Here is a 26359-nt window from a genome sequence, read left to right as displayed (position 1 = left end):
GTATTCTTAAATGAAGAAAATAAAATTTAACTTGCTGGCCATCTTTGATTTTTAATACTACACAAAATTCTTGAATTCTAATGAAAAAATAATTTCAACATATCTAAGCATAAAATATTCAATAAGCAGATAATTTACAGTTAACCTAAAAAATGCTTAATTTATTAGCTTATAGGGCTGCCAGATAAAAATAGACAATATCCAGTTAAATTTGAATTTCAGACAAACATCAAATTATTTTTTAATGTAAGTTGTTCCAAATATTGCTTAGGACATAAATACAATTAAAAACGTACTCTCTCTTTATCTGAAATTCTGATGCGGCTCAGCCTCCTATACTTTATTTGTTAAATCGGCACCTCTATTAGCTTGATTTTCTTAAACATTAAAATCTATTTTTGTAATTTCCAAGCGGATTAGCTCAGAACCCAGCACACCCTCAGCACTTAGGATACAATTCACAGAAGCCTGGCTCAGGGTTAGAATTGGTGTGCAATGAATTAAATTCTGTAGCTGTAAGTCACCATTTGCAGGGGAGGTCCATCCAATATCCTCTCCACATACCCTGAGACTCCCTTTCATTTTGGTCCCTGAAATCTTTGTGATTCTTTAGGAAGCAGACATTCTCATAGGTTCATAGATTAGGCACCTATTTTAGACCCAGAACTTTTTTTTCCAGTGCTGCAGAATGAACCCAGGCCTTCACAGATGATAGGCCAGCACTTTACCACTGAGCAATACCCCCAGCCTAGAAATTCCCTTTGTAACAGCTTTAATAAAGTATAATTGACTTACAAATAAAGTGCACATGTTCAATTCATTCATTTTCAGGATTTTAGACATATGTATACATCAGGATCCTATTTAAGGCCAGAAATGTTTCAGATTTCCTAATATTTTGAATTTTATGCACATAGCACAGTTTATATAACACATGTTATATGGCATTTCCAGTGAAGCTGGGGTAATACCTACCTTCTGTTTTGTTCTGTTTGTCTTTTTGAGACAGGATCTCGCTATGCAGCTCAGGCTGGCCTTGAGCTCACTTTGTTGCCCAGGCTGGCCTTGAATTCACAAGGTTCCTCCTGCCTCAGCCTCCCAAGTGCTGGGATTACTGGCATGCGCCACCTGGGGCATATACCCGGCTGGGGCAATACCTTCTAATCAAACACACTACTACTTTTCTGTAGGTATATGTATGAATGTTTAATCTTACAAAAGATACTTTTCTACCCAAAGCGTTAGCTTTTGGAACTGCAAAGATTACAGACCTTCTCAAACAGTGATGACTGTCAAGAACCCATAGTCTGCCTCTGCAGAGGTGCATCCTTGTATTTCTTGCTGAGGATATTTTCTCAGGGCTTTGACATTTAAATACGCAATGTGATGTACATTTACTGTGGAAAAGGTTGGCAAAGCAGAACGCTGAGGGCTTATGTAATCAAGAAACCACCAGAAATATAACCTCCCACCTGTAATCCTGCTGATATAATCCCCAAATCCCGTGATATAGTTCCACTTCCTCTAGGCTGGGAGCTAACTTTGAAATGTAAGAAAAAGGCACGGGAAGGGCTGTGTCCCTTCTGAACCTGGCTGTGACCTGGCCAGTGCTCTGTGCTCAGGAGGCATTAACACTTGGCTGAAGAATCTGGACATGCGCCCTGTCTTCCTCTGGCTCTGAAAAAAGGATGGGGAAGAAGTAACAGCTGCTTTGGCAGGGTGAGAATGGGGAACCAGGTTTAACCACTTAACGGCATGTGCTTATTGTATAAAAATTAGGAAGTTGAAGAACTCCAGATTCCACTCAAGAAACGTGTACAGTGGGCTCTGTATGTCTCTACTCACAGGTCAGTGTGGTTTTTCGGTTTTTCTCCGGTACCGGGAACCGAACTCACGACCTTGCGTTTGCCAGGCAGGCGCTTTTGCCGCTGAGCTAAATCCCCAGCCCTCACAGGTCAGTGTGCTTCGCTGCGAAAGCCCGCCTGCCAGAGTGGTTACAAAATGTTGCCATGTATCAGTGTGGGGACACAAAATACTTGTCCCGAAACAAACATTTCTGCTGGCCACCAGGGCCACGGGAAGACGTCACCGAGAAGGCAGACGGGAAGCTTTTCTTCATCGTTTTATCTGACTTCACTAGAGCTGGATTTTTATCTTTGAGCGCTAAAGAGCACAGATGAGACAGATAATTCAAAACTGGAGGAAAGTGAAAAACTCTTTTTAGGTTTGAATTTTTAAGGTAGTTGGAAGTAGACGAAGACAACGAAAACCTGCACAAGCAGATGTGCCAGTCCCACCTTTCTCAGCAGCTGCCTAAAATTGGGCTTCGCCCTTGAAGTGGAGGTGGGGAGTGGGAGGAAAGGGAACCAGTTCCATACCCGACCTTTGCCCAGCAGGGCTTCACGGCGCTAGCAGCTTCCCCACTGTTAACAAGCCCGTTAGGCGCGATAGTGCACTAAGCCAGAGGTGGCGATCCTGTCTCTTTCACTTGCCTTCTTCAACATGATGCAAAATGCGATCATGGTCTTTGTTTAGGACTTTACTAAATAAACAGCCCTTGAGTTTATGTTCAATCAGATATTCATGTTTGTGCAGGCGTTACCCATGTTTGTACCGGCTCCATCTGTGATGTGGCTACTATCTAAGAATACAAGGGGACACTTGGAAACAGGCTTATTAATGTTCTCCACGGTGTTTCCCGGAGGATAACGGAAGATCAGCCCAGAGAACCACTGAAAAATGCTTAATAAATAGAAAATACATTATCTATATTTTATCTTGTGTATGTAGTAAGGTTTTGTTTACATGATAACAAAATAAACAGCAATCATGTATAAAAGTATTAATTTATACTAAGTATTAAACTAAATAAGTAAATAACCTAAAAGAAATAATACTAAAGATTATCTGAAGAGCTATTATCTGAAGTGTCAATAATTTCACATAAAGATTCCAACTTCAAGGCATTATAAAACTTGATTCCTATGGCTCATCTACAGAAAAACAAGGGCCAGGATCCCAGGATGTGCTATCAGTATCTGAATCAGAGCCTGCCCTTCAGGGATATCTTTTCAGGTTTTGCTTTTCTCATTCCAGGGTTTATATCTGACTGTAGCAACAGGTGTATGGGAAGGGAAACGTGATCTAAAAGGGCAAAGGCCACTTCCTTCTTCTGTCTTACACTGGCTCAACTGGCAGTGTGATTGCAGGCCCCTGGCATGTGCACTCTGGCGGCCCAGCCCAGCTGTCCTGAAACTTGGCTGCACAAAGCTCTTGGGCAGGTGTTTGGCATGGTGCTTCTTACAATCTCCAGCCGGGACCAGCCGCTAGCAGGCAAATCCAAGGACAACAGTCCCTGAGCATACATATTTGGCACCTACTATGGCTGGATAAACATGGATCACAGTGTCTATTTCACAGGCTAGAGAGAAAAAGAAGTTTCTAATAAGCCCCAAACAAATGCAAATCATAAAACAGGATGCATAAAAAAGCAAAACAAAACAAAACAAAAGACAACCAAGAACAACAGAGAAAAGATAACTCAGCTATCTGGCTTTTTTGAAAAGGTGACAGGGAGGCTGAGTAGTGAAAGACAGAATGAGTCGGGAACACACGAACATAGGAAAGGAGATTCTAGGCAAGGGAGACAGCGTTGGCAAAGGACTTGGGCAGGAATGGGGTTGGGAGGGAGGACAACAGATTTCCAAACAGAGAGAAGGTCGTGATGAGAACGGTGTGGAATATGAGCAGGGTGGTAACAGATCACAGTCAGGAGTTTAGATTTATAGAAAGAACAGTGGGACATGAATCAGAGTGTTATATCCCACTGTACTTTATATAAATCTAAACTATGATCTATGTGCTAGTTTTAAAAAATCACGAGGGCTGCTGTGAAGGAAACGGGTTGAAGGAGAAAAGTTGAAAAGAGACTAGAAAAGAGACTTTGATGAGTCAGAAGAGGATCCTGTTAGCAGAGATTCAGAGACACTGACTTGGTAAACACTTTGGTAATCAACTGCGTGTGATGAAGAAAGAAGAAATGTTAAGATCAGCTTCTAAGTTTCTATTTGGAGATACAGATGGGTAAGGATGGGGGTTTCCTGGACTGAGAAAACTAGAGGAGGGGGCAGAAGGGTAAGTTCAATAGCTTGTTGATGGACGCATTCAGTTGTAAATACCACCTGTGAGCTATCTGGGCGGAAATGTCAGGTAGGTTACAAGATGTGAGTGGAAATGCAGAAAAGGGTTGTGGGCTAGAGACGCGCCTATAAGCTGAGCACGGTGGCACATGCCTGTAATCCCAGCACTCGGGAGGCTGAGGCAGGGGGATCGTTGCAAGTTCAAGGCCAGCCTGTGCTACAAAAGTGAGCTCAAGGCCAGCCTGAACTGAGACCCTGTCTCAAAAAGACACGAAATAAATAAATAAATAAAAGGGAGACATGTATATAATAATCATCAGTACATACATCTTATTTGGAGTCACTGGCATAAAAGAAGGTGTGTGCACAAGAGAAATGGTTTTTGATTAAAAGGGAGTATTACAGAAAAAGAGTGACAGAAGGTAAACTATAGAAGTCTGGTCCTCAGAAGCAAAGATGGAGAAGAAAGTTTTCTTCTGTACCAAACGCTGTTCATGAGTGTGATCCGGAGAACACTGAGGAGCCCCAGTGGGCTGCAAAGTGCAGTGGTCTTCAAGAGTCAGTAAAAGAGAAAATTCCTGGGGTCGTGGAGGTCTGTGCCAAGTGGGATGGGAGACAGAGTCAGTTTGGAAATGAGGAGGAAGAGATAGTGTACTCGTAAGTTTGAAGACTTCATGTTGAACAGAAGAGAAAGTAGATTATTTTTATATAGTGAAGAAGTAGCTTACTTTTAAATGGTCATAATTTTTCAAATAATAATGGAGGCAAGCTGGTCATAAAGGTCTAGTGAACTGGCAGGGATTGTGCAAAAGTCCTGAAGACCCGCAAAAGTGTGATGGGATGACGTTCAGACCTACCCGAAAGGACTGGTCTTTGATATCAGGACAGAACCTTCCTTAGTTGTGAAAAGATTAGATGCTTCCAATTTCTCACTAAAGCAGGTGGTGAGATCATCTCTGAGCCACTGGGAGGAAAATGGGCCAGAGATTTTAACAGACTGAAGATACAAAATAGCTGTATCATAAAATGTCAAAACAAGTTTATCGGAGACAGATAACAGTGCTGTCGAGCAGGGCTGAGTCCATTAGAGCTTGGCTGTAAAGGCGAGGTGTTAATATCACATTTCCTGGCCTTATTTTCACACCCCGTATCCTCTCTGCAGCCTCTCAAAGTCAGTACGTGCCATTTTTACACTACATGAGGACACAGTAATTCCACCTGCCATGAGCAATGACCCCCCAACAGCTACGTGAGCCAGTCCTCTACCCCAAGCCCTGCAGGCCCCTCTCCTTGCATTGCTTTGTCAAACCACCAAAACAGCAACAGCTGGAGGTGGCTCCTTCACCTGTTCCTGCCCGTGTTCTGGGAGGCCCCCCTCTCCCTTGGGTGGAGGGCACAGCACACCTTTCTCCAGGGAGTGAGATTCCCCACTGACACAACTTGCTTCACTTTTGTGCAGAACCTGATGCTACCCACAGACAGATAAATAGATTTGTAGGCTGGGCCATAAGTGAGCTAAACAGAGATCAAAAACTGCACGGAGGAGGAAGACAGAGTTTACACGGTATATGAAACTCCATCCCAACTTCTACAAGCTTTCCAACAGGACATAAACAGTAGCACAGTCGCTACAGTATTCCCTAAACTAATTTGTATTTACCTTATAGTAAAATGCTACAAGTGCCAAACGAGGTGTGTGATACCTCCAACAAAAGCTTTTGACTATCATCAACGCAGAAAAACATAAGCCGTTAACTGAATTCTGGGAACACTGAGACGATCAGTCCTTTTACTTGTTTTGTGAATATCTAAAAAAAAGATACCTGCTACTCAAATATATTCACTATTTCAAAGACTGGATGTAAAATGAACACATTAAAGGTTAATATGACAAGGCTGTGTAGTTTAATTGTGACTGGTAACCACTGCCTTATTGCGGTAGGCAGTGCCTCAGTCTCATAATTATGATAGGTAACCAAAAAATTGAAGTGTAGCTTTTAATCCAACTTCCATTTTTGACAATATCACTTGGAACTCATTCTTCGGTACCAAGATCAAATGTCCCTATTTATGCATCTCAAACAATTAAGAGCATATAAAGGAAGTCACATTTAGCAGACTTTTTTTCCACACATGACCCCTAGAACTTATTCAAATTGAAACCTTTTTTCTTTTTTCTCAGTTTAGTAAAGAATGTGATAGGCCGGGGAAAAATTAAATCTCATTTGCTTTTTGCTTTCCCAATTTCATTTTTAATTTTAAGCTTAGTTCAGTTGTAACCAAGTCATAAAGACAGAAGAAGGTGTAATATTTCCAAGGACGGGGAAAACTCATAAACAGACAAACCAACTCGTGGAATTCTAAATCTGCGAATTATTTTCCATACCTTGTCTACCAGTCATCAGTTAACATTCAGGTTGAGGCCTGAAATGTATAAGCAGGATTTCACCCAAGCTAAGTGTCACCTGTTTCTTACAGATAGCTTCTATTTGGCAGTGTGTGAGGACATCCCCATGCTCAGAAAAAACATTTTCAAAGAGCACTGCGCTTGCATTGGAGACAATAGCAAGGCAAGGCAAGTGAGATAAATGGCTTTCATTATTAGTTTAATAAACAGAAAAATAAAAGAAATAAAAGCAAGTCTGTTTGAATATGCCTAAGCCAACCCGAAAGGACACAAGTGACAACAAAGTTCAGTATTTTAAAAAGAAAAAACTGACGCTTAAAAACACAGTGAAATCAGAAGAGTAGAAAGAGTGATTGGAAATAAAAAACAACTCAGTCAACTTAAGTAGAATGAGATGCCATGAAATATCAGCTTCCAAACTATATGGGCTCTGCCGCCCAGTACCTGACATTTTTCCATGACAATTTATGACCTTAGGACTTTTCTCTAGTGACACTGTCTCTGGGATTATGACACACAAATCCAAAATCATGAGAATGGTAAAAATCATGGGAACATTTGTATTTAATCAACTGGAGACACCTTTACCCATAAAACTCACATTCTGACACAAATTTTCTTTTACCTTGGTCTTTTCCCCAACGATGTTCTTTTCCAGTTCTGCTATTTTCCGGTTTAGATGATCCAAAATCTCCTTCTCCTTCATTAGTTCAGTTGTCTCAGATTTCTGCTCTCCGTCCAAAAGGGCACATTCCATATCCAACTAAGGACACAAAACAGATCTCAGCAGCATTTCCCCTCCAGGAATATTCTCAATTGCCCACTCTGAGATACATGCTTAATAGCTAAAACTTCCAAAAAGCCCTGATGGATCACCCGGACTATGGAACACAGAATACACTCTAAAGCGCCCCTGGGAGGGTCAGGATTCCTACATAAGGAAGCTGCAGAGTCCAGAATGCATTTGCTAAGAAAACTAGTTATCTTTCAGCTGTGTTAATACAACCCTCTTTCTGCTAACTTCTTAAGCACAGGCATAAACCGCCTTGGAAGAAGCTATGGCTTTGTCCCTACAGTACGAGTGAAAGTTACCCCAGCCCACCACTTGCGCTCTGCATTCCTAGCAATGCCAGCAGGAGAGGCTTCTAGGGCCCATAAACAAGATGACAGGTGAACAGCCCTCTTATCACTGTGGGGCTTTGGGGACCACCTGTGAGCACAGACATTCAGATCTCCTTAGAATGAAATGTTTGCTCCACGGTGGTAATATAAAAATTGTCATTATCTTCTAATACAGCTAGAGTGTCTGTCTGCTACGTGTTTTTCAAATCTCTAGAAAGCTTGGTTTATATTTAATTCACATGTGAATCCCTCTATCATGCTAATATGATATCTGACTCATAGGACGCATACTCAGAAAATGTTTGTTTCATTTCACCTTGAACACCTAAATATAGGGTACTTCAGACAACAGATCTTGTAAACAGAGAGCACATACAGCAGTAGTTAAGACAAAATTGGCTGCACCTAAGATACATTAAAGAAGGCTTTATAGGTCTATCTCAAGTATTTAAAAAACAGAAAGAAAGAGGAATGTAAACAAGGGCATATTTTACCCTATACTGGCACCCACTGAACAAATGTTGGATGATGTCACCCTCTATGTATCTATTGTCCAAGACCCATGTTCTCATGAGCAGAAACATTTGTAAGCTAAAGAAAAGGAGTTTATACCTCTCTGGAAGATTCATCCATCTGGTCATTTATATCTTTGATCTTTTGTTTGAGCTCTTCAAGGTTGTTCAGAATTACTATCCGGGTGTCCTCCATTGCAGCCAACTCCTGAGCTCTCTGTTCTTCACTCATCCCTTCTGGGGTCTGTGATTAATCAACAGATATGGGTTATTCACACTTCAGTTCCAGAATTTCCCGATTCCACTCATGAACCAGCTGTGGGCCTAATGTTTCATCATCTTCACGCCCACATAAATGCTAAAAACATCTCTCAAAGGGCTTAGGAGGATCTCTGATACATTTACCTGGACATCCATCCTCAGCAGTTACGTTCTTAGATAAGCTCAAACTAACCAATCTCAATTGACAAATTCATATCCTGAAAGAACTAGGAGGCTACACAGATGAGGAAGCTGTGCCATATAAAGACTGAAGTAGCTTCTCCAATGTTACAGGAAAAGTTCAGCATATCAGAGAACTTGAACCCAGACAGCACATCTTCCTTAGGAATCTTCCTGAGTACACTGCTATCTTTAGCTCCATATTCTCCCCATCTTCTACAAAATTCTCTTGACTCTCTAGCCATAGAGTGGGTCTCACTGCTACGCTGTCTATAAATGAGCATCCATGCTTATTTATTATGTTTCCAATCCAAGGTGGGAAAACAGGGCATGTCACATTGCTGAGTCCCAAAGTGACTTCAAACTACACACTCAGATTTTGCTAGTTGCTGTGTCACTTTTTGTATTACTGCAGCATTTCCTGTTTGCCATATAGACCTTCTTCCTATATAATATTGAAGATACCAGCCAAGCCAAGTGGGCTTTATGACTGAAAACAGGACATAAGCCAGCATTTGTTCCATGGAAAATCTGAGTTCCTGGCAAGGAATGAACTGTGGGAGAAAAGACATACTTAAAGACTTGAATAGCGGTAATGACAAATGCTCAAGGAAGAAAGCAATATTGTGGGTCATATACACAGCAAAATATGACTGCATACTGTTTAAGAAAAGGCTGTAGTAAATTCAGAACATCCTCTTTTTTTCTACAATTCCAGGTTAGCTCTCTTGGGTATCACGTAAAGGAGACCAGACTTTCTATAAAGCAAGAGATACCAGTATTGGTATATTATTTATTAATTTTTATCTCTCTTTGAAAATGAAGTTTTAAAATAAATCCTTAATTAGATAATTCCACAATTAAAAAATTGAAAACTGTCCAGTTAAGTCAATTACTGGAGATTCCTCACTAATCATTAGAAAGAGCATTGAACTTAACCAAAGGAACTTCTAAAATTTAGTTTATCTCAACAATCAGAGAGGTTATATCCACTCCGCAGCCTCTCAGAGTCAGTGCGTGCCATTTTTACACTACGTGAAGACACAGTAATTCCACCTGCCAAGAGCAACTAAGCCCCCAACAGCTACGTGTGCCAGTCCTTTACCGCAAGCCCGCAGTCCCCTCTCCTTGCACTGCATTTAATTTATTTATCAATCTTTATAACTTTAAGAAAATATTCATTGTGCCATATTATACATTCATTAGTCTTTATTATGCAGCTCCTTAAACAGATTAAATGACTGAGAATTCAGTATCTCAGGTTAGTTAGAACAAATGTGCCTGAGCCTTCCAAGTTCTGACATTTAGCTTAATTGTCATCTTAAATCCAGTATCTTACCAACTAATGAAACAACTGCTGACCTTTTCATAACAAACAATGAAACTCATTGTCTTAATATGTGGGTGCTGATTTTAGGCCATGAGAAAAGTCGGTAACAGTGAATGGCATTCCCAAATCACTGGCCAGTAATCCTAGCAGGAAGGCCTCACCAAGGCCAGTATCCTGTTGGGTCAACATGACATATTAAGTTTCTACTTCCAACATGGTTTAAAAATATCTCTCAGTGGTGGAAGGAAAGCATTAAGAAAAGACAAAACAACCGACCAAGCTACACAACTATAAACTTTAGAAATAACCAGGGACAACAATTAGCAGTGAAAATTTTAAATATTTTTGTATCTCCAACTTTTTACAGGGCATCACAATAGGTATATTTAATAGATAATTTAAGAGACTCCTTAGAGTAATTAAGTGCTATCTAGGAAATACCTGTGAAGCTTTTTGTTGTTGTTGTTATACATAAGAAAAAAAATCTTTAAGAGACATTCTAGGAGCTAGGGATATAGTTCAGGGGCACAAGTGCCTTCCTGGCAAATGCAAGGTCCTGAGTTCGATTCCTGATACCAAAAAAAAAAAAAGTCTACCTCAAGAGACATTCTAAATTTAATGCTTTATATTAAAATGGTGTTAAAATAATGTAATCTCATTAACCAAAAAAGAAAACGAAAAAAGCCAAGGTATAGCAGCCACTGAACAGCTTTAATCTTATAGTGATAGAGAAAGTTCGATTTTAAACATAACACCTTTCACTGTAATTCCTCCGGAGTAATTTTTAAAGTAGTGGCCGAAATCCACTGGAACAGTGGCACATTTTAATAACCACACCACACATATATGTGCATCCTTGATACACCATCTTGAAAGTAACTTGACTCGCATGGGGAAGGGACACACAAGAAAGGGTAGGGACAAGACACTTGCCCCTTGTCCCCTTTTTCTGCCGATCACTTTAGAATGCAACCAAAGGAGGTCAAGGCACAGGGATTTCCTCTGTAGCTAAAACAACTGCTGTAACACAAAGGATGTAAAAGATATGGTGGGAGGTACTCCCAGTAAATCAGCTTTTGCCTCAGGTGGTAATAGGCTCCCAAAGGCTGGTTATAATTAGTGTATTTCCATGGTCCTGTACGTCTTTAAGCGTCAGGTAATGTACAAGAAGTGATGAAAATATACAGGGAATGTTTAAATCTTAAATATTTGTTCCAGGAAAAGACGCACTGCTATTAATCTTCCTCAAAGTATTCTCCCTTTCTTCAGATACATTTCTCCCATCATTCTTGCCACTTTCTGAAGCAGTTCTGGAAGTCCTCTTCCATGAATGTTTTCTAACATAATGCTTTTCACTTTGATTTCGCTGGGCTGATCAAAAATACAGTGAATGCCGCTACTGAGTGCCATCTGATGGAAAGGCAGGCGTGTACAAACATGACAGAGTGTCCGCATCACTTTCTTCACTCTCTGGCACCATTCGACTTCCAGGTCTTCCCCAAACTCAAAATGACCATGAAAAAGTAAGTGTCTTAAATCGATCTGGAACACCAAGGGACCAGTGTAACTAAAGATACTCACAGAAGAGGGCTTTCAGCACTGCTTCAAATTGGCAAGAACGACAGGATGAGTGTATTTGAAGTAAGGAAGAATATTTTGGGCGGAATAAAGGGCCATATGTCTTTTACGTAAGATTTTAAAATTTAAACACTCACCACATTTTTAGATCATAAATTCCAGATTAGTAAATCTCAAATTTCTTAAATATCATAAGATCTTGTTTACCTAAATAAATTTTTCACATTCTTTTCTCCCCCATTTTGCTTAACCTGTAAGTCAGCTAACAAATGCTACTGTCTAGTTCGTGAAACAGTTCTCCACTGGGCAGATGGCTGAGACAGCAAGCACTTCCAAAATAAAAAGGAGGTTATTTGTTTTTGAGTCTTCTGTCCTTTTTCAAGTCAATATATACCTGCCTTTGAAAAACACTAAGAGAGAATTCATTCCTAGGAGCCGGCTAGCCTCCCCCTTGCACGCCCAGCTACCACAAGGTACCCTGAGGGGCCCTGGAGGTGTCCCCATCTTGAAAGGATGCGGGCTTCTGTTTCTTGTGACCATGGATGCTGCTCTCACTTCCAGAAGATTCCTTTTCCACAAAAGTGTATCTGAGCAACTAGAAACATGTGGCAGATCTGCTTATTCACACTGTATAGCTTTCTCCTCAGCTTTCCTAGGAGGAAACCTGTTCCTAAGAAATAGTCTTTGGAGAGAACACGTAGCTCAGTATTGTGAACAAAAATTAGGAAAATACAGACTCCCCTAAAGAACGGTCCATGTAGAAGTTACTGGCAGAATTTAACTCCATGATTTTCTTTTCCCTCAAAGGATCAGTTTGTGTCCTTCTCTTGTAACAAAAAATTAACTAATGGATGTTTTTCATTGGTGTTGTTCTGTGGTCACAACTGCCACAATTCTCAGAGTTGAACTTAATGGTGAGAGCTACTCCTTAATTAATCATGTTTATTTTATTTTATTTTATTTTTTTTGGTTGTGGTTTTTCTCTGGTACTGGGAATTGAACTCACAACCTTGCGCTTGCCAGGCAGGTGCTGTACCACTGAGCTAAATCCCCAGCCCCCATCATGTTTATTCTTAAATAAATCAATCTACCTTATACACGTGGTATCTGTTTTTTACTCTTACTTTGGTGCTCTAATTTCAGTCCAGTAAAGTGTACCTATTTTATTGTAAGCTCCTTCAAATTCTTTTTAGAAAAGAAATAGGAATTTTATTTCATTTCATGGGAAAATTCTTAACCTGTGTGAAAAAAAGAACAGCAAAAACAACTGTCTTTGCATCCCATTTAAGAAATCCTCAACCACTTTGAAGATACCACCATGTATTACAGCAGCCATTGATATTTTCCTACTAATCTATCCATAACTGTGTTAAGTTTGTAATGTTCCTATCCTATTTCACAATGTATGTTTATTATTATGTGTTTCCTACAACAACCATTGAGAATAGTTAATGATTTTTCAGTTGGTCACTCATGTATAGCTCTATTTATTTTCTTTAGAAGCCAGTTTGAAGATACCAAAGTATAGCACAACAACTCTTGATAATCTCCTACCTCTTTTGTCTCTAACTCACTATTATTTGTCTATTTGTTTTCCTGAGAAACTATTTTGTAGATAATAATATGTAAAACGATAACCATTGATAATTTCCTACCATTTTGTCTGTAATTTGCTAAGTCCCCCCTATTATGTTATCCTTCTTTTATTCTTTAAAATTAAAAAAAAAAAGAAATCCTCAAATTTGGAGAGTATTTAAAAATCAACATATAGTGAAAAATGCAGTTAATAATAAGGGCTACAAATAAATGCCATTATTACATGCCCCCTCCAAAATATCGTGAATAAATCAACAGAAAGACCACTCATGACAAAAAGACTGACTTAGTTTCACAAACAGGTGTTACTATTCAGTAAACAGAAGCTAAATGAAACCATTTCTTCAAAACGGATCAAAAATTACAGATAATAATTTAAAATAGGAAAATAATGCCCTACTTCATATATAGTGAGAAATTAGAACATATACCAATGTGGCAAACTGAACATTTCTGTTCAGGGCTGGGGATATAGCTCAGTGGCATAAGCGCCTGCCTGGCAAGTGCAAGGTTGTGAGTTCAAGCCCCGGTACGGCCAAAAAAAAGAAAAAATTTCTGTTCACATGTAATGTTGGCAAGCGTATGGAAAACAAGGTACAAAACTGTCAGCCACAAATGTAGCCTTTTTGGAACTATGAAAATGAACAGTATATAAACTCCTTAGTTTCATGTTAGGTAAGTGACCCCACAAACACATTTGCACACATGAGCAAAAATATATATCCTACAATTTTGGCTGCAAAGAAACTGGAAACAATGTCTGCACAATAGAATTCTAAGCTACTGAAAAGCATGAAGAAAAGCTATGTGTACTAATAGGCAAAGATGCCCAAAACATTTAGTGAGGTAGAAAATACATAACACTGTGCATGTAAACGTGTGTCTATAACTACAATTTATAGCTATACATGCACAGAAAACATTAGGAAGGCAGGTAAGACACTTAATGTTGATTTCTCAACTGTACAACTGGGAAGGAGCAGGAAGAGAAGAAACTTTTCTTTCTGCCTTTTTGCGTGGCTACAGTAGCTCTCACAGCCCAAACTGGTGACTTTATGGCAAGTACCCTAATTTGCAGCACCCTGTCTGGCTAATTACCTCTTCAACTGAAGCTTCCTGGAGAACATCAGGAAAATTTACATAAGATATTTAGTTATCAGACCAAAGCACACGCATGGCCCTAGGGGCCCTGCGCGGTGGTCTCTGCCCCCAGCATTACCTTTGGTAGGATACTTAGGTAAGAGGACTCGCTGGCAGCTTTCAGAAAGGCAGAGGCGGGTGGTGGCGGGGTCCTGGTGAGCTCCCGGAGCAGTTCATCGTTCCTCATGCTCCTGGGGGCGAGGAGGCTGCCACTGCTCTGACTGAGGCTCCCGAAGCCCACCAGGTCAGCGTCGTGGAGAGCGCCCCTCGGGTGGCACCGGTATCTTGTGTCGGGGCACACCAGGGCTTCTTCAAACACGGACTCCTCATCGGAGAGCTGCAGCTTCTCCAGTTCTTTGTTGATTTTCTGCACATCTGCCACAGTGGTGCCCGTGGACAGGCGGCCGTCAGGCTTGGTGTACTCGGCACAGAGGCTGAGGATGGTCTCCAAGCGCTGTCTCTCCTGGAGCACACAGAGAGGATCGGGTCAGCGAGCCTGTGAGAATGGAGACCACTCCAAACAAAGGCTGAAGAAGCTGGTGTCTTCATGCCACGCATCAACCCACGCTAAACTGGAGAAAATTCTCCATCATCTTTCATGGATACATCATAGTGCTATTGCCTTCAGTGTCTGATTTTCCTCCTAGTCAAGTCTGGGCTGTCACCTTTCTCTGCACTGCATATCCCACGGTGGACTCGCTCATCCCTCAGTAAGCCTTCTCTTGACTTATCAAGTCTCCAAAGATCTTTAAAATCTCTATTCTTTATCCATCTTTCTTCCCATCTTCTATTGATCTACCTTCAGAAATACCTAACTCCTTTGTCACTACAAACTTAAGCTTAAAATTAAGCCTTAAAATTAAGTCTCTAACTTCTAGAAAAATTCTGTTAGATACATAGTGAGGTTAAAAGGTACTTAAAGAATCTTTTAATTTAAAAGATATACATATGCCTTAACTTTAAAAAAAATTCTTCAAAAATTTCTAATTTTTTTTATGCCTGGCCATGATGTCTTTTTCCCTAGTTTCTCATAGAAGTAACTAAAAATATTAAAAAGTATGACTGTTACACTCAAATGAAAACCATTTCAAGTCCAGACAGAAAGACGTCAGTGTTGCTTAAATTCTGAGATCATTAATGTTTGATTCATTTAGTTAGAAAATAAAGTAATAGTTCATTTGTTTAGAAAAATCTGTCTATCTACCTAGACCACTGATGTCTATAATACTACCACCAGTTCGTGCCTCATCAGACTTCCCATGCAAAGCAGGTAAATATTTATAGTTTTTAACTTCAAGTAAATTCATTATATTTTGAGCAATAGAAAATAACTTACAAAATGCTTCTCCTAAACCTACACAGCACTGGTAGGGATAGGGAACTCCAACATCTTTACCTTCCACTTTAATTCCAATGCCAAAAGTGAGGGCGGAAAAAAACAAAGACCATGTGTTGTAATTACATTTCCCACGTTGAAAAAGAGACTTCAAAAGCTCCCCATACAAAAATACTTTTCAAACTACTTATTAGTAATAAATAAGGACTTATTAAATAGCACTAGGCTGCTATTTTTATTCCAATTGCAGCTAACTTGTAAGATAAAATCCAGAGAGTTTTTTATTAGTTGAGAGAGTAACAAGAAGAAAAGTCAGAAAGGAACAGACCAATCAACTCCTTGGTTTTCATTAACTAGATTAATTAAATGACCAGTTAAACGACAGGTATATCTGACTGATAGCCTTCTCAAAAAGAGGTAGTAGCCTGACCAAAAAGACCAGTATACTAGTTCCCATAAACTCCCACCTCCCTTTCACTGCCTGAACATCTGGACTCCAGCTGCGGCTCCGTCCTCATGGCCCCCTTGCAGGACAGATGATCACAGTGACAGGACCGTCACTGCAGATCACAGTGACAGGCTCCCTCCAGGAGCCTGGTGCTTATATACATCTGCAGCTGCCACCAGCTGCCAAGCCCTACCCATCTCAGCCTCATGAGGAGGGGCAGGGGGACATGGTACGTTCTGCCTTATTTTAAACACCTCCAACAATAAAGAAAAGAAAAACATGCTGCAAGGGCGTGGGTGAGGACGGGGACAAAAAGTTATCTTACCCCTTCTCTGAAGTTTTCCCCCATATTAGAGGTTAATCTCCAAAGAAGAGTTCCCTTTCGGTTAGTCAGGCAATTAAACTGAAGCATTTAAACTCAGTCTTTACTAAGTTTATATCAACCTTGCCCTGTGTACCTTTTGTGTTTCTCTGAAAGTTACCAATTTTCATGAATCAGGGCGCCAACGAATGATACCCTCTTCAAAAGCATGCAGGTTACTTCTGCCTAGATTGGAATACGTAGCAAAATTCCTCCATATCTCCTTCCCACAATTAGTTTCTTTTGCTGCCAGTGCTATTGCTTAATTCCAGCAGGAATACATGATCTGGGCCTTAAGATGACTGCTATTTCAGACAGTGAAACGCAGCATTCAAAGGCTTGCAAGCAGGAAGTTCAGTCGACTGGTGTGTCTCTCTCTATTCTTATCACCCCGTTCACAGCCAGTCTGGCCAGGCTTGAATCACACCCACACATGCAGCACTGCTGCCCACAAATCTGCAGACAATCCAGGCTGTGCCAAGACACACCGGCCCCAAAAAGCTAAACCAAAGAAAAATAAACTAATGTTGCGAAGTGCGTCAGAAGGAAGTCTGTAAAACATTTCTGGGAGTGCTGCAGGAAGCCTTTTAAGGAAAACCCTGAACAGAGTTATCCTCAAGATAATTTTGCCTTCAGTTCTCTTCATTTGGGTGTCCTCTTCCTGCCTGTTCATCACATCACTACCTTCTACCCTGCGTGACACAAAGCAGGGCAATCATTCCAGACCAGGACTCTCTGAGGACCAACGACAGCGCTATCACACAGGGCTCTGCATGCAAGCTGGCATTGGGCCTGACCATGAAATGCACAGCCTAACTCTCCGTCCCTGGAAGCATAGCTTGGTGACCTGCAAAGTCCCTTTGAGATCAGCAAGCCTTGGCCAGTTTTCCAAGTCAGCGGTCTACTGCTCATTTTCTTGAAAAGCCACCAGTACAGAGCCTGAATGCCTAAATGACCCCAAAGACTGGTGCTAATGACTGACAAAGTATTGAATTGAATCACTGAAAGTACATTTTTAGTGTTGTCTTTTCTCCACCTCTGTAACCTACATTATAAAAGGTAGCTTTAACGGAGACACAAGACCTTAGAAAATATACCTGGAAAAATTGGTGTGCATTTTTCTCCTTAGAGCTTAAAAAAAAAAAAAAGAAGAAGAATTGTGGGCTTTATATTTTTTGACTTCAGATCTTTGTCCTTTAGAGGAAGGTGTCTGACTCTGACCCACAGCAGCTTGTACCCTCCTCTCTTAGACTATGTAACCAACCCCTCTCTGCTCTGGGCCACAGGACTATAAATAGACTGCATAAACAAGTAAATTATGCCGAAAATCAACCCCAGATATCTACTCACAAATGAAATCCTTGTTAAATATTTTTGTCACAATATGTTGGATCATTTATTACATACAACAAAAAGTCAATCGTTAATGGATAGACATGATTTAGTTGAAAGGAGACTTCCCTCGTTAAGAGACCTACTGTGACTTATAAGTATGGCTTTACTTCTCTCTTCTGGAACCCTAGGTATTCAGTGTTTCCATAATTTTCAGCTCAACCAAGATCTATTAAGTTACTGCCTACTAATGTGCTGGGGATGCACAGGTGAAAAGACAGCACTTCTATCCTCAAATCTTTAACAAGAGGTAGAAATAAACAGCAAGACATGGGGGCACATGCCTATAATCCCAGCACTCGGGAGGCTGAGGCAGGAAGATCGCCATGTGTTCAAGGTCAGCCTGGACTATACAGTGACTTCAAGGTCAGCTTGAACTACATTGTGAGCCCCCGTACCAAAAACAAAAACACAAAAAGAAGCACAAATAAGTTGTCAGTTAGAGAAACAGTGATAACAGAGGTGTATAGGAAATCTACATGAAAACTCTATTAATTCAAATACGGTAATGCAACTGACAAGAATTACAGAAAACAAATCTGCGTCCTCAGGGAAACACTCAGGCCTCTCTGGTGTACTGGGGCAATGTGTGGGCAGAGCATTTTCATGGAAGAACCCCAGAAGCAAGGATCCAGAACTAAAGAGTGTCACGGTGTGATCAGAGATCACGTGGAGAACGTGGCTGGGTGAGGGTGGGGGGGATGAGGGACCAACAGTCTTCCTCTTCACATCAGGACTCAAGGGATCCCAACAGATCCAAATAACAGGAATCAATATGCAGCGCACACCAGCAAGTCACAAACTCTGTTCTAAAAGCGAGTGGCAGAATGGGAAGAGGCAGCGCTGACGGTAAGTATACTTAATTTCCAGGAGTCCATCAACGCATGCTGCTGTCTCAATTATGTAGGCTAGATAGGAGGAGAACGTAAGAAGCAAGAGCTGAAAAACTTCTATGGTGTTGTATCTGTTTTTGGAGCTAAATCCCTCAGAGGTAGTAACTGGGTTTATTATAATCCCTTCTTTCTGGGCTCAGGGCAAATGGCTCTTCTCTTCCTCCCCCAAACTAGATATGGCCTTCAGACTTGCACGTGCCAACGAAACAGGAGAAGCTGTGAGTGTCACTCCTGCAGGAGCAGCCAGAGAATGAATCACTGCATGCCTTGCTTTGCAACGGCACAGTAACCTTCCAATCCTGCTGGCTCCCTCGGCCTGAGTCGCGAGTGAGGAAATGTGGCACACAGGCCTCGGTGTGCCCACGCTGGCCGTGAAATGTGACGGAGAAATACATCTATGTTGTTTTAAACCCTCTAAGCTATACATTTTTTTCTTTTATTTTTTCCTACAGAAAGTTACTATGACTGTTAAACTGTGCTTCATTTTAGGCTGAAAACTGCCCAAAACTTGGAGAGGAGGGACTCAAAGATCGACTAAAGAAATCTCAGTTACTGACACTGCGTTATGTTTTGAGTCCAACATACCCACCCCTCCCAAAGGCTCGTGTTACAGTTGTGTCTGCATGTCCCCTCAAAGCCTCGTGCAGTCATGGGTAGATTTCTAGAGTTCATGACTGATCTATGGTCCAGTGCTGGGATTATGGGTGTGCTTGCTACACCCACCCTGGGGCAGGCAGCCTGCATACGATATAAGGGAAGGAAAGAGGCTTGCTCTTGCTCCTCCCTTTTTGCTCTTGTTGCTTTGCTGTCTTCTGCCGCCATGGACTGTTGCCCTCTGTCATGTGCCGCTCTGCCTTGGAGCCAGCTGAGTACGCACTGAAACCTCCACAATCTGTGAGCTAAATAAACCTTTCCTTCCTTAATTCTGGATATAGGGTATTTTGTCCCAGCAATGAGAAAAGGAACCAAGACAGGTCGTGTGCTGAAGGATAGCTGCTTTTGGGAAGTGACTGGGTCATGAAGGCTTTAACCAGAGATCACACTCTGATGGGATTACTGGGAGGTGAACTGGGGTGAGGCCTAGAGGAAGGGTCTGCGCTGCATGAGCAACCATTCTGGTGACATCCTGGAAATACCCCTTCCTCTGCGGCTCTTTTCCTCTTGCTCTACTCCCAGCTGCCACGAGTTAAGCAGCGCTGCTCCTCCTCACCCGCTGGACATGATGTCCTGCCTTTCCTCCAGCCCAGAAACAAGAGAGACAACTGGCCACGAGCTACAACTCTCAAACTGTGACCCAAAATAAGTATTTTTTCCTTTAAATGGTTTTGTCAGTTATAGATACTAATATACTGTGTAATAAAGAATTTGGCTTCATCCAAAGAAAGTCCTGGCCTTTGCCACTGACTTCTGGAAGGCAATCTATGGCATACTGAACAGGTCTTTGTTTAGGGCAGGAAGACCAAACCTAATTAAGTTTAGGGTAAGGGATGGCCACTCTAATCAATGTGATTTAATGTGGAAGCCTTGGGCCATGGGGTATCAGTTGACCTGGAGAGTGACCTACACATACTCTGAGAATACTACTCACCTAATGTCCTAGGTGGTGGTGAATATCCGTGTACTAAGGAAGAAATATGCAAATAGCTAGGGCAGTACTTACCACTCACTGATATTCAGTACTCTCCTCAGATACACTAAATGCCATGAAATAAACACACTGCGAAGGAGATCAAAACCATCTGACTTAAACTTCCTACAGTGCCTTCCTTTATCTCTCTCCACTTAGCTGGCCCTCCTGTCTCCAATGTGCTGAAGTGGCAAAAAGCACAATTTCCAAGTTCTATAACTACCCATGTGGCCCTAGGAAAGAAAGTTCAATTTTCTGTATCTCGGTTTCTCCATGTATAGAATAGGAGGATGACAGTATCTACACTATAGAACTGTGGTGAAGAGTTCTGCCAAGTTGTCATAGTAACCTGGGTAGGAAGGGATCATTTCAATCTCTGACTGTCATTTGGTCCCTCAATCCCCACCAATAGAGACACACCCAATACATAACACATTCCCTAGAGCACATTAAATCTGGTGGAGTAGCTTCCAGAAGGAGCTACTCTCCAAAACACCATTCTCCCAACCCATGCCCACGCTTCTTCTCGACCTAAGTTCAGGCTGCCTGGGGCTGTGCTTTAAGCTTCAGAGGGCAGGAGTGCCCTACCCTGTGCCTCACCCAAATACCTGAGGAGCTTGTCACTTCCCGCCCTTACACACCGTCAGACAAGGACATTCAGTTCTTTTAACCTTTTATCATAAATCAGTGCCTACACTCCTGATTAATTCTCTACTATCTGTGTGGAAATATCTCCCTCAGACGCACTGTCTCCACTATTATTTCTAGCTGTGTCCTTATATTAGAAGGTGCTTGTACTTTAAAAATAGATATAAATAAAAATGATTATTTATTGAGTCAGTAAATGTACTTGATATATTTAATAATACATTGTAAAATAATATAAATTATATAGAATTTATATATGTTGAAGCAAGGTTCTTTTTTAGTTTTATTTGTATCAAACACGTCTGAAAGCAATATAACTTTAACTAATCCTGTTAATTTTTACCCAATAATTTTTTGTTAGCTTATCTTTTCCACCTACTTAGTAATTGTGTTTGTAAGGCAAATTCAGTTCAAGTTAATTGCTGACACATAGCATTTAACTAGGATTCTCAGTATGTTAGTCCTTTTCTCTGATGAGGTCTGGCAATATTTTGTCATTTAAAATCAACTGGTAGACATGTGAGTTATGAAACAGTCAATGTTTTTTAAAATATTAAAAGATATCATTTGAAAGAAAAATGCCCAGTAGGAGGTGAAACAGGAAGTGAGGCCTAGTGGAAAGGAATCATGGGAGCAACCACTGAGGTACAATCTCGGAGCTATCCCTTCCTCTGAGGCTCTTCTCTCTGCCTCCAGCGGAAACAGGAAGTGAGGCTTAGTGGAAAGGAATCATGGGAGCAACCACTGAGGCGCTATCTCGGAGCTATCCCTTTCTCTGAGGCTCTTCTCCTCTCTGCCTCCAGCTGCACTGAGTTCAGCAGCTTTGCTTCTCCACACTCTTCTATAACATTTTACGAGGAAAGTGCACATCTCTCTACTGAAGCGCTGACTAAAAAAAGGAAATCCCTGTGCTGAATGTACGCATATGACATTTCTACATAACATTTGGGAAAAACATGCCAGATGGTTTTACTTTCAGGTGGACAATGTTTCCAAAGAAAACCTACAAGGTGCCTGAGCCCCTTCTGTTAAAGAAATTTTGCAGTTGTTCCATACCATTATAAGAAAACACAACTAAGTCCAGTAGTACTGTCATCTGTTTATATTTTCACAGGGCTTAACTAAGTTCCAGATCTCTCTGTTTCTTCTGAAAAAGCAGTCTCTAGAACACAACAGATTAAAATACTTACAGAATTTTACATAATACTTATTCTATTCAATCATAATCAGTACATAAGAAATATCAAGACTTTAAGCTAACTCTGCACACTTGAAAATCCATCCAATCCTAAAAGAACAAAGAGTTTTCTTTTAATACATAGAGAAGTTAGTAAAGGTGACGCATAAGGAAGGAGAGTGGACTGTCACATATCAGTAGACAGTGTTGCAACCTGAGTGTTGTGTGATGTGACATAAAAAACACTACGTTACAATTTTTTTAAAGCATGCTACAAAGTTTTATGTATAGAATGCAATACAAAACACAGCAAGTTAGAGAATAATGTTAGAAAAATAAGTAAAGAAATAAAAATAAATTTTTCTTTCTCTCAAAACAACTTATAAAATTACAGTCTCTGCCTAATATGATTTCAGCCTGGTCTTTGTGGCTGGGTTTGTTTGTTTGTTTTTTTGATTTTGGGTTTTTTTTGGCGTACTGGGAATCAAACTCAGGACCTTGCGCTTGCCAGGCACACGCTTGTGCCACTGAGCTTTATCCCTGGCTGGTCTTTGTGGCTGGGTTGGAAAAAAAAAAGTGACCTTTCAAAATTCTAGCTCTTCTATTTTGCAACCAAAATAAAAGAATAATAAGTATATAAGAAGCTTTTTCCTTTTAATTCTACTCAGCATTTTCTGAAAGTTCTGTCTTTTCTCAAAATTGAAATTGCAGTTTCAGAGCTGGGGTATGGTTTTAGCAATGTTGAATGAGAAATATCAATTTTCCAAACCAAAATCTTCTAACAGAGCAAGCCCTAGAGAAAGATCCCCCCCTGCAGTCAATTAGACTTCACCAGGGCAAAGTTCTTGGGTGCTGCAATTTTTTTTTTTTCCAGTACAGGGCTTCCCACTGAGCCCTTTTTTATTCTTTATTTTGAGACAAGGTCTTGCGGAGTCACTAACCTGCCTCAGGTAGGCTCAAACTTGCAATCCTCCTGCCTCAGCCTCCTAGAACACTGGGATTATAGATATGCAGCATCATCCCCAGCTAGTTCTAAACTTAAAAAATTGATCTGACTTCAGCTTCTGGGAAGATGGAGGAGACATACTTTTCCTGATTCCTCCCACTCAATCCAGCTAATAACTCTGCATATATGAGGGTTAATAACCCACTGTATATGAGACAGACGGAAAAAGACTCTGACAGGAGGAAAGCTGGTAGATGAACCACATAACATACACAGGGCTTAGGAAACAGACATGTGGCCCTCAGACCTCCTTGTGCCTCACGTATCCAGTTGTAGAGCTGAAGGAGGAAAACCACATGCAACAACCCACCTCTGTCTCCAGAGAATTAGCATAAGTGAAACAAACCAAACTCAAGGTTACAGACTGTATCATTATGTCTGTGTTACATTCTTGAAATGACAAAATTATACAAAGAACAGGTCAGTGATCTGCGGAGGGGAAGGGAAAGGAAATGCGTGTGGCTAGAGGAGACCAACAGGGTGCTGCAAGGTGCCAGGACCGTTCTGTGCCCGAATCCTGGCTGTGCTGCTGCCCTGCAGCTTGGGAGATGTCATAGGGGGAGGACACCGGCTAGACGGTACACAGGACCTCTCTGAATTTCTCTAATTATTGCAAGTGACTCTCCAACGATCAGAGAGTTTAATGCTTCAAATAGTGTCTTCTAAGAAATTTTAACCTGCTTGTCAAGATGGGTAAAACAAAACTTTTCTATTGAAAAAGTGATGAAATGTATTTCTATTGCAATTCTTTCCCTTCTGAAAAATCCATCTCAAACTTCAAAACTATTCACCTTGGCAAATATCCCACAAACTTTTCTAGAACTGGGAAGGAAAATTCACATTCTATGCATCAGTTACAAGAGTCATTGACATGTACTATCTGAGAAGAAATTTAATAAGAAGTCGCTCAATGAATAACTTCTAATTTAGGTATATAAATATCATGGCCACTTTTTTGGTGTTGTACTATGGGTTGAATCCAGACACTTCACCCCAAGCTACAGTCCCAGCTCTTTTTAATTTGTATTTTGAAACAGGGTCTTCCAAAGTCATCAGGTTGCCCAGGCTGGGCTCCAGCTTGTGATTCTTCCACCTCAGCCTCCCAGGCTGCTGACATTACAGGCTGCCACCCCCTCACCTAGCTACAAGGATCATTTTTACTGTGAAGAAAAAATAGCCCCAGTTTGGTGTGGTGGCACACTCCTAGTGCTCAGGAGTCTGAGGCAGAAGGAGGGGAGCAAGTTAGAGCCCAGCCTGGGCTCCATCGTGAACTCAAGGTCAGCCTGAAGTACATGAGACCTTGTCTCAAAAAAACGACAGAAAAGAAGCAATAGCCCGCCTTCAGGTACCTCTTTTCCCACATCTTTGTAACAATATCATGATTTTCAATTTTCATCTAGTTTGTACACTTTTTATGGATTTTATTCATGAGTTTCAAGTGCTTATGCATTGATTTACCATTATAAAAGAGGAATACGACCTCTTCCCCGTGACGTGGTGGAATTCAGGGCCTCCTAGTCTGAGTCTCCTATATTTTAGCCTGGGAATTGCTAACCACGCTGGTTCAGCACATACACCCCTCAAATTCTGAGCAGAATTTTAAATTCATGGCACCATCAAGAGGCAACAGCTTGTACTGCCGTTGTAACAAGAACCTCAAGTACAAAGGGGCCCGCTGTTAATAGCCATCACCATGGACCACAGTCATATTGAATTACACCAGGACACAGCTCTGTGTGTCTCCAATGTCATTAAATTACAGCGAAATGCTAACTTCCCCTTCCAGCTCCTGCTCTACCCATCAATCTCTCCGCGGATGAGTAAGAGGGAAAGTGATGTGATTTTTTTTCTACTTTCATTTAACTGAGGACAACTGGCAGTCCTAATTGGTTAATAATTAATTCCTTTAATATTTAATGAACATCTACAGAAGTGTCACGAGTTTGTTGTTTAAAAGATACAGAAAGAGGTCCTTGCTTTACGCCCTAATGACCCAATGTAATCTAATATTAAGTAAAATTCTTCTTTATATGATCCAGTGGTTATAGACTTTTCCATCTTTAGACTCTGCTATCTTTTTTCTTTCTTTAGAAACAAAAGAAGACCTTTTCCTTCTAGAATGGATAGCTTATTTAGGCAGTAAATGCTATCATCAGTCTAATCTGTGCCACCCAATATAGTATACCTTATTTCACCTGTTGCTTTTCTTGGTCAAGAAAATTTAAAATTAACATGTGCTTTGCATTATATTTTGGATTTGGATCCTTTAACTCTATCCCAGCAGGGAATGGGAGTGAAAGAAAGCAGGAAAAGGTGGAGAACCGGCTGGGTATTATAAATATAAGAACTAAGAAAATGCTCCACAGAAAATTCAATTTAAGGCTTAGCATGAATCTGAAGAGTAAATCAACTAATAAAATAATGGCGATTCTAACTCAGAATATAGAAATAGTCATCATTTGTAAACATATCTTTAAAAAGTCCAGGCCATTGTGTTTACTTGGTTCATAAACCAACCTGTCACCCCATTTCCAGGTTTCCAGTTTAACTGGCTTACTTCCAAATGGTGCAATTTTTTTTTTCTTTTTAATTAACCTGTAGTCAGGATGTAGCAAGCAGAAGGGCCACACCAGGAATGAGATTTTTTTAAAGTCAGATCAGAGGACAAAATAGTTTTCCATAATTAAATTTGTCTTCACATTTCCAAGACATTGTTCTTCAAAAGAATTAATATTATAACGAAGCAACAATAAGCATTATGTTAACACTGACCATCTTGAAGCCCCCCATCCAACAGAAGGAATGAATGCCTAACTTGTTTCAGAGGATTTGGAGTCACTAGAAAGTCAGTACATTGAGAAACAAGTAGAGAAGCAAAATACATTTACAGGTGGAAAACTCTGACCTGCTGATGCTCTTGTAGTCTTAAACAATTTTTCCTAGTAACAGTATCAACTTGTCTATTCTCTAGTAGGTATGTATGTATGTATATGTTATGGTTTGTGTCTGCGTGTCCCCCCAAAGCCTCATGCGGCCGTGGGGCAGGCTTTTAGAGTTTGATTATGGATGTGAGAGCTGCACCCGCCCTGGGGTGGACAGTTTGCATATGTAAGGGAGAGGAAAAGAGTGCTTGAGGCCATTCCTCCCCCATTCCTCGCTGGTGTGTGCTTGTTGCTTTTGCTGTTGTCTGCCACCCAGAGCTGTAG

At 40.8% G+C, this 26359-nt stretch overlaps 1 protein-coding gene across 6 annotated transcripts in view; it reads right to left on the bottom strand.

Annotated features, from left to right (window-relative positions):
- Nucleotides 1–26359, bottom strand: part of Phldb2 (pleckstrin homology-like domain, family B, member 2) — a 101656-nt gene that overhangs the window by 44632 nt on the left and 30665 nt on the right. For all 6 annotated transcript variants that reach the window (XM_005386372.2, XM_013515161.1, XM_013515159.1 and 3 more), the window contains 3 exons: nucleotides 14345–14728; nucleotides 8281–8424; nucleotides 7172–7309 (listed from right to left, as the gene is read on the bottom strand). In XM_005386372.2, the coding sequence (XP_005386429.1) occupies nucleotides 7172–7309; nucleotides 8281–8424; nucleotides 14345–14728 (666 nt within the window). The remainder of the gene's footprint in view (nucleotides 1–7171; nucleotides 7310–8280; nucleotides 8425–14344; nucleotides 14729–26359) is intronic.

Source organism: Chinchilla lanigera, unplaced genomic scaffold (genome assembly GCF_000276665.1).
Source record: "Chinchilla lanigera isolate Chin_1 unplaced genomic scaffold, ChiLan1.0 scaffold00026, whole genome shotgun sequence".
In the NCBI taxonomy this organism is placed as follows: domain Eukaryota; kingdom Metazoa; phylum Chordata; class Mammalia; order Rodentia; family Chinchillidae; genus Chinchilla; species Chinchilla lanigera.
This window is presented reverse-complemented; position numbering and strand designations above follow the sequence as displayed.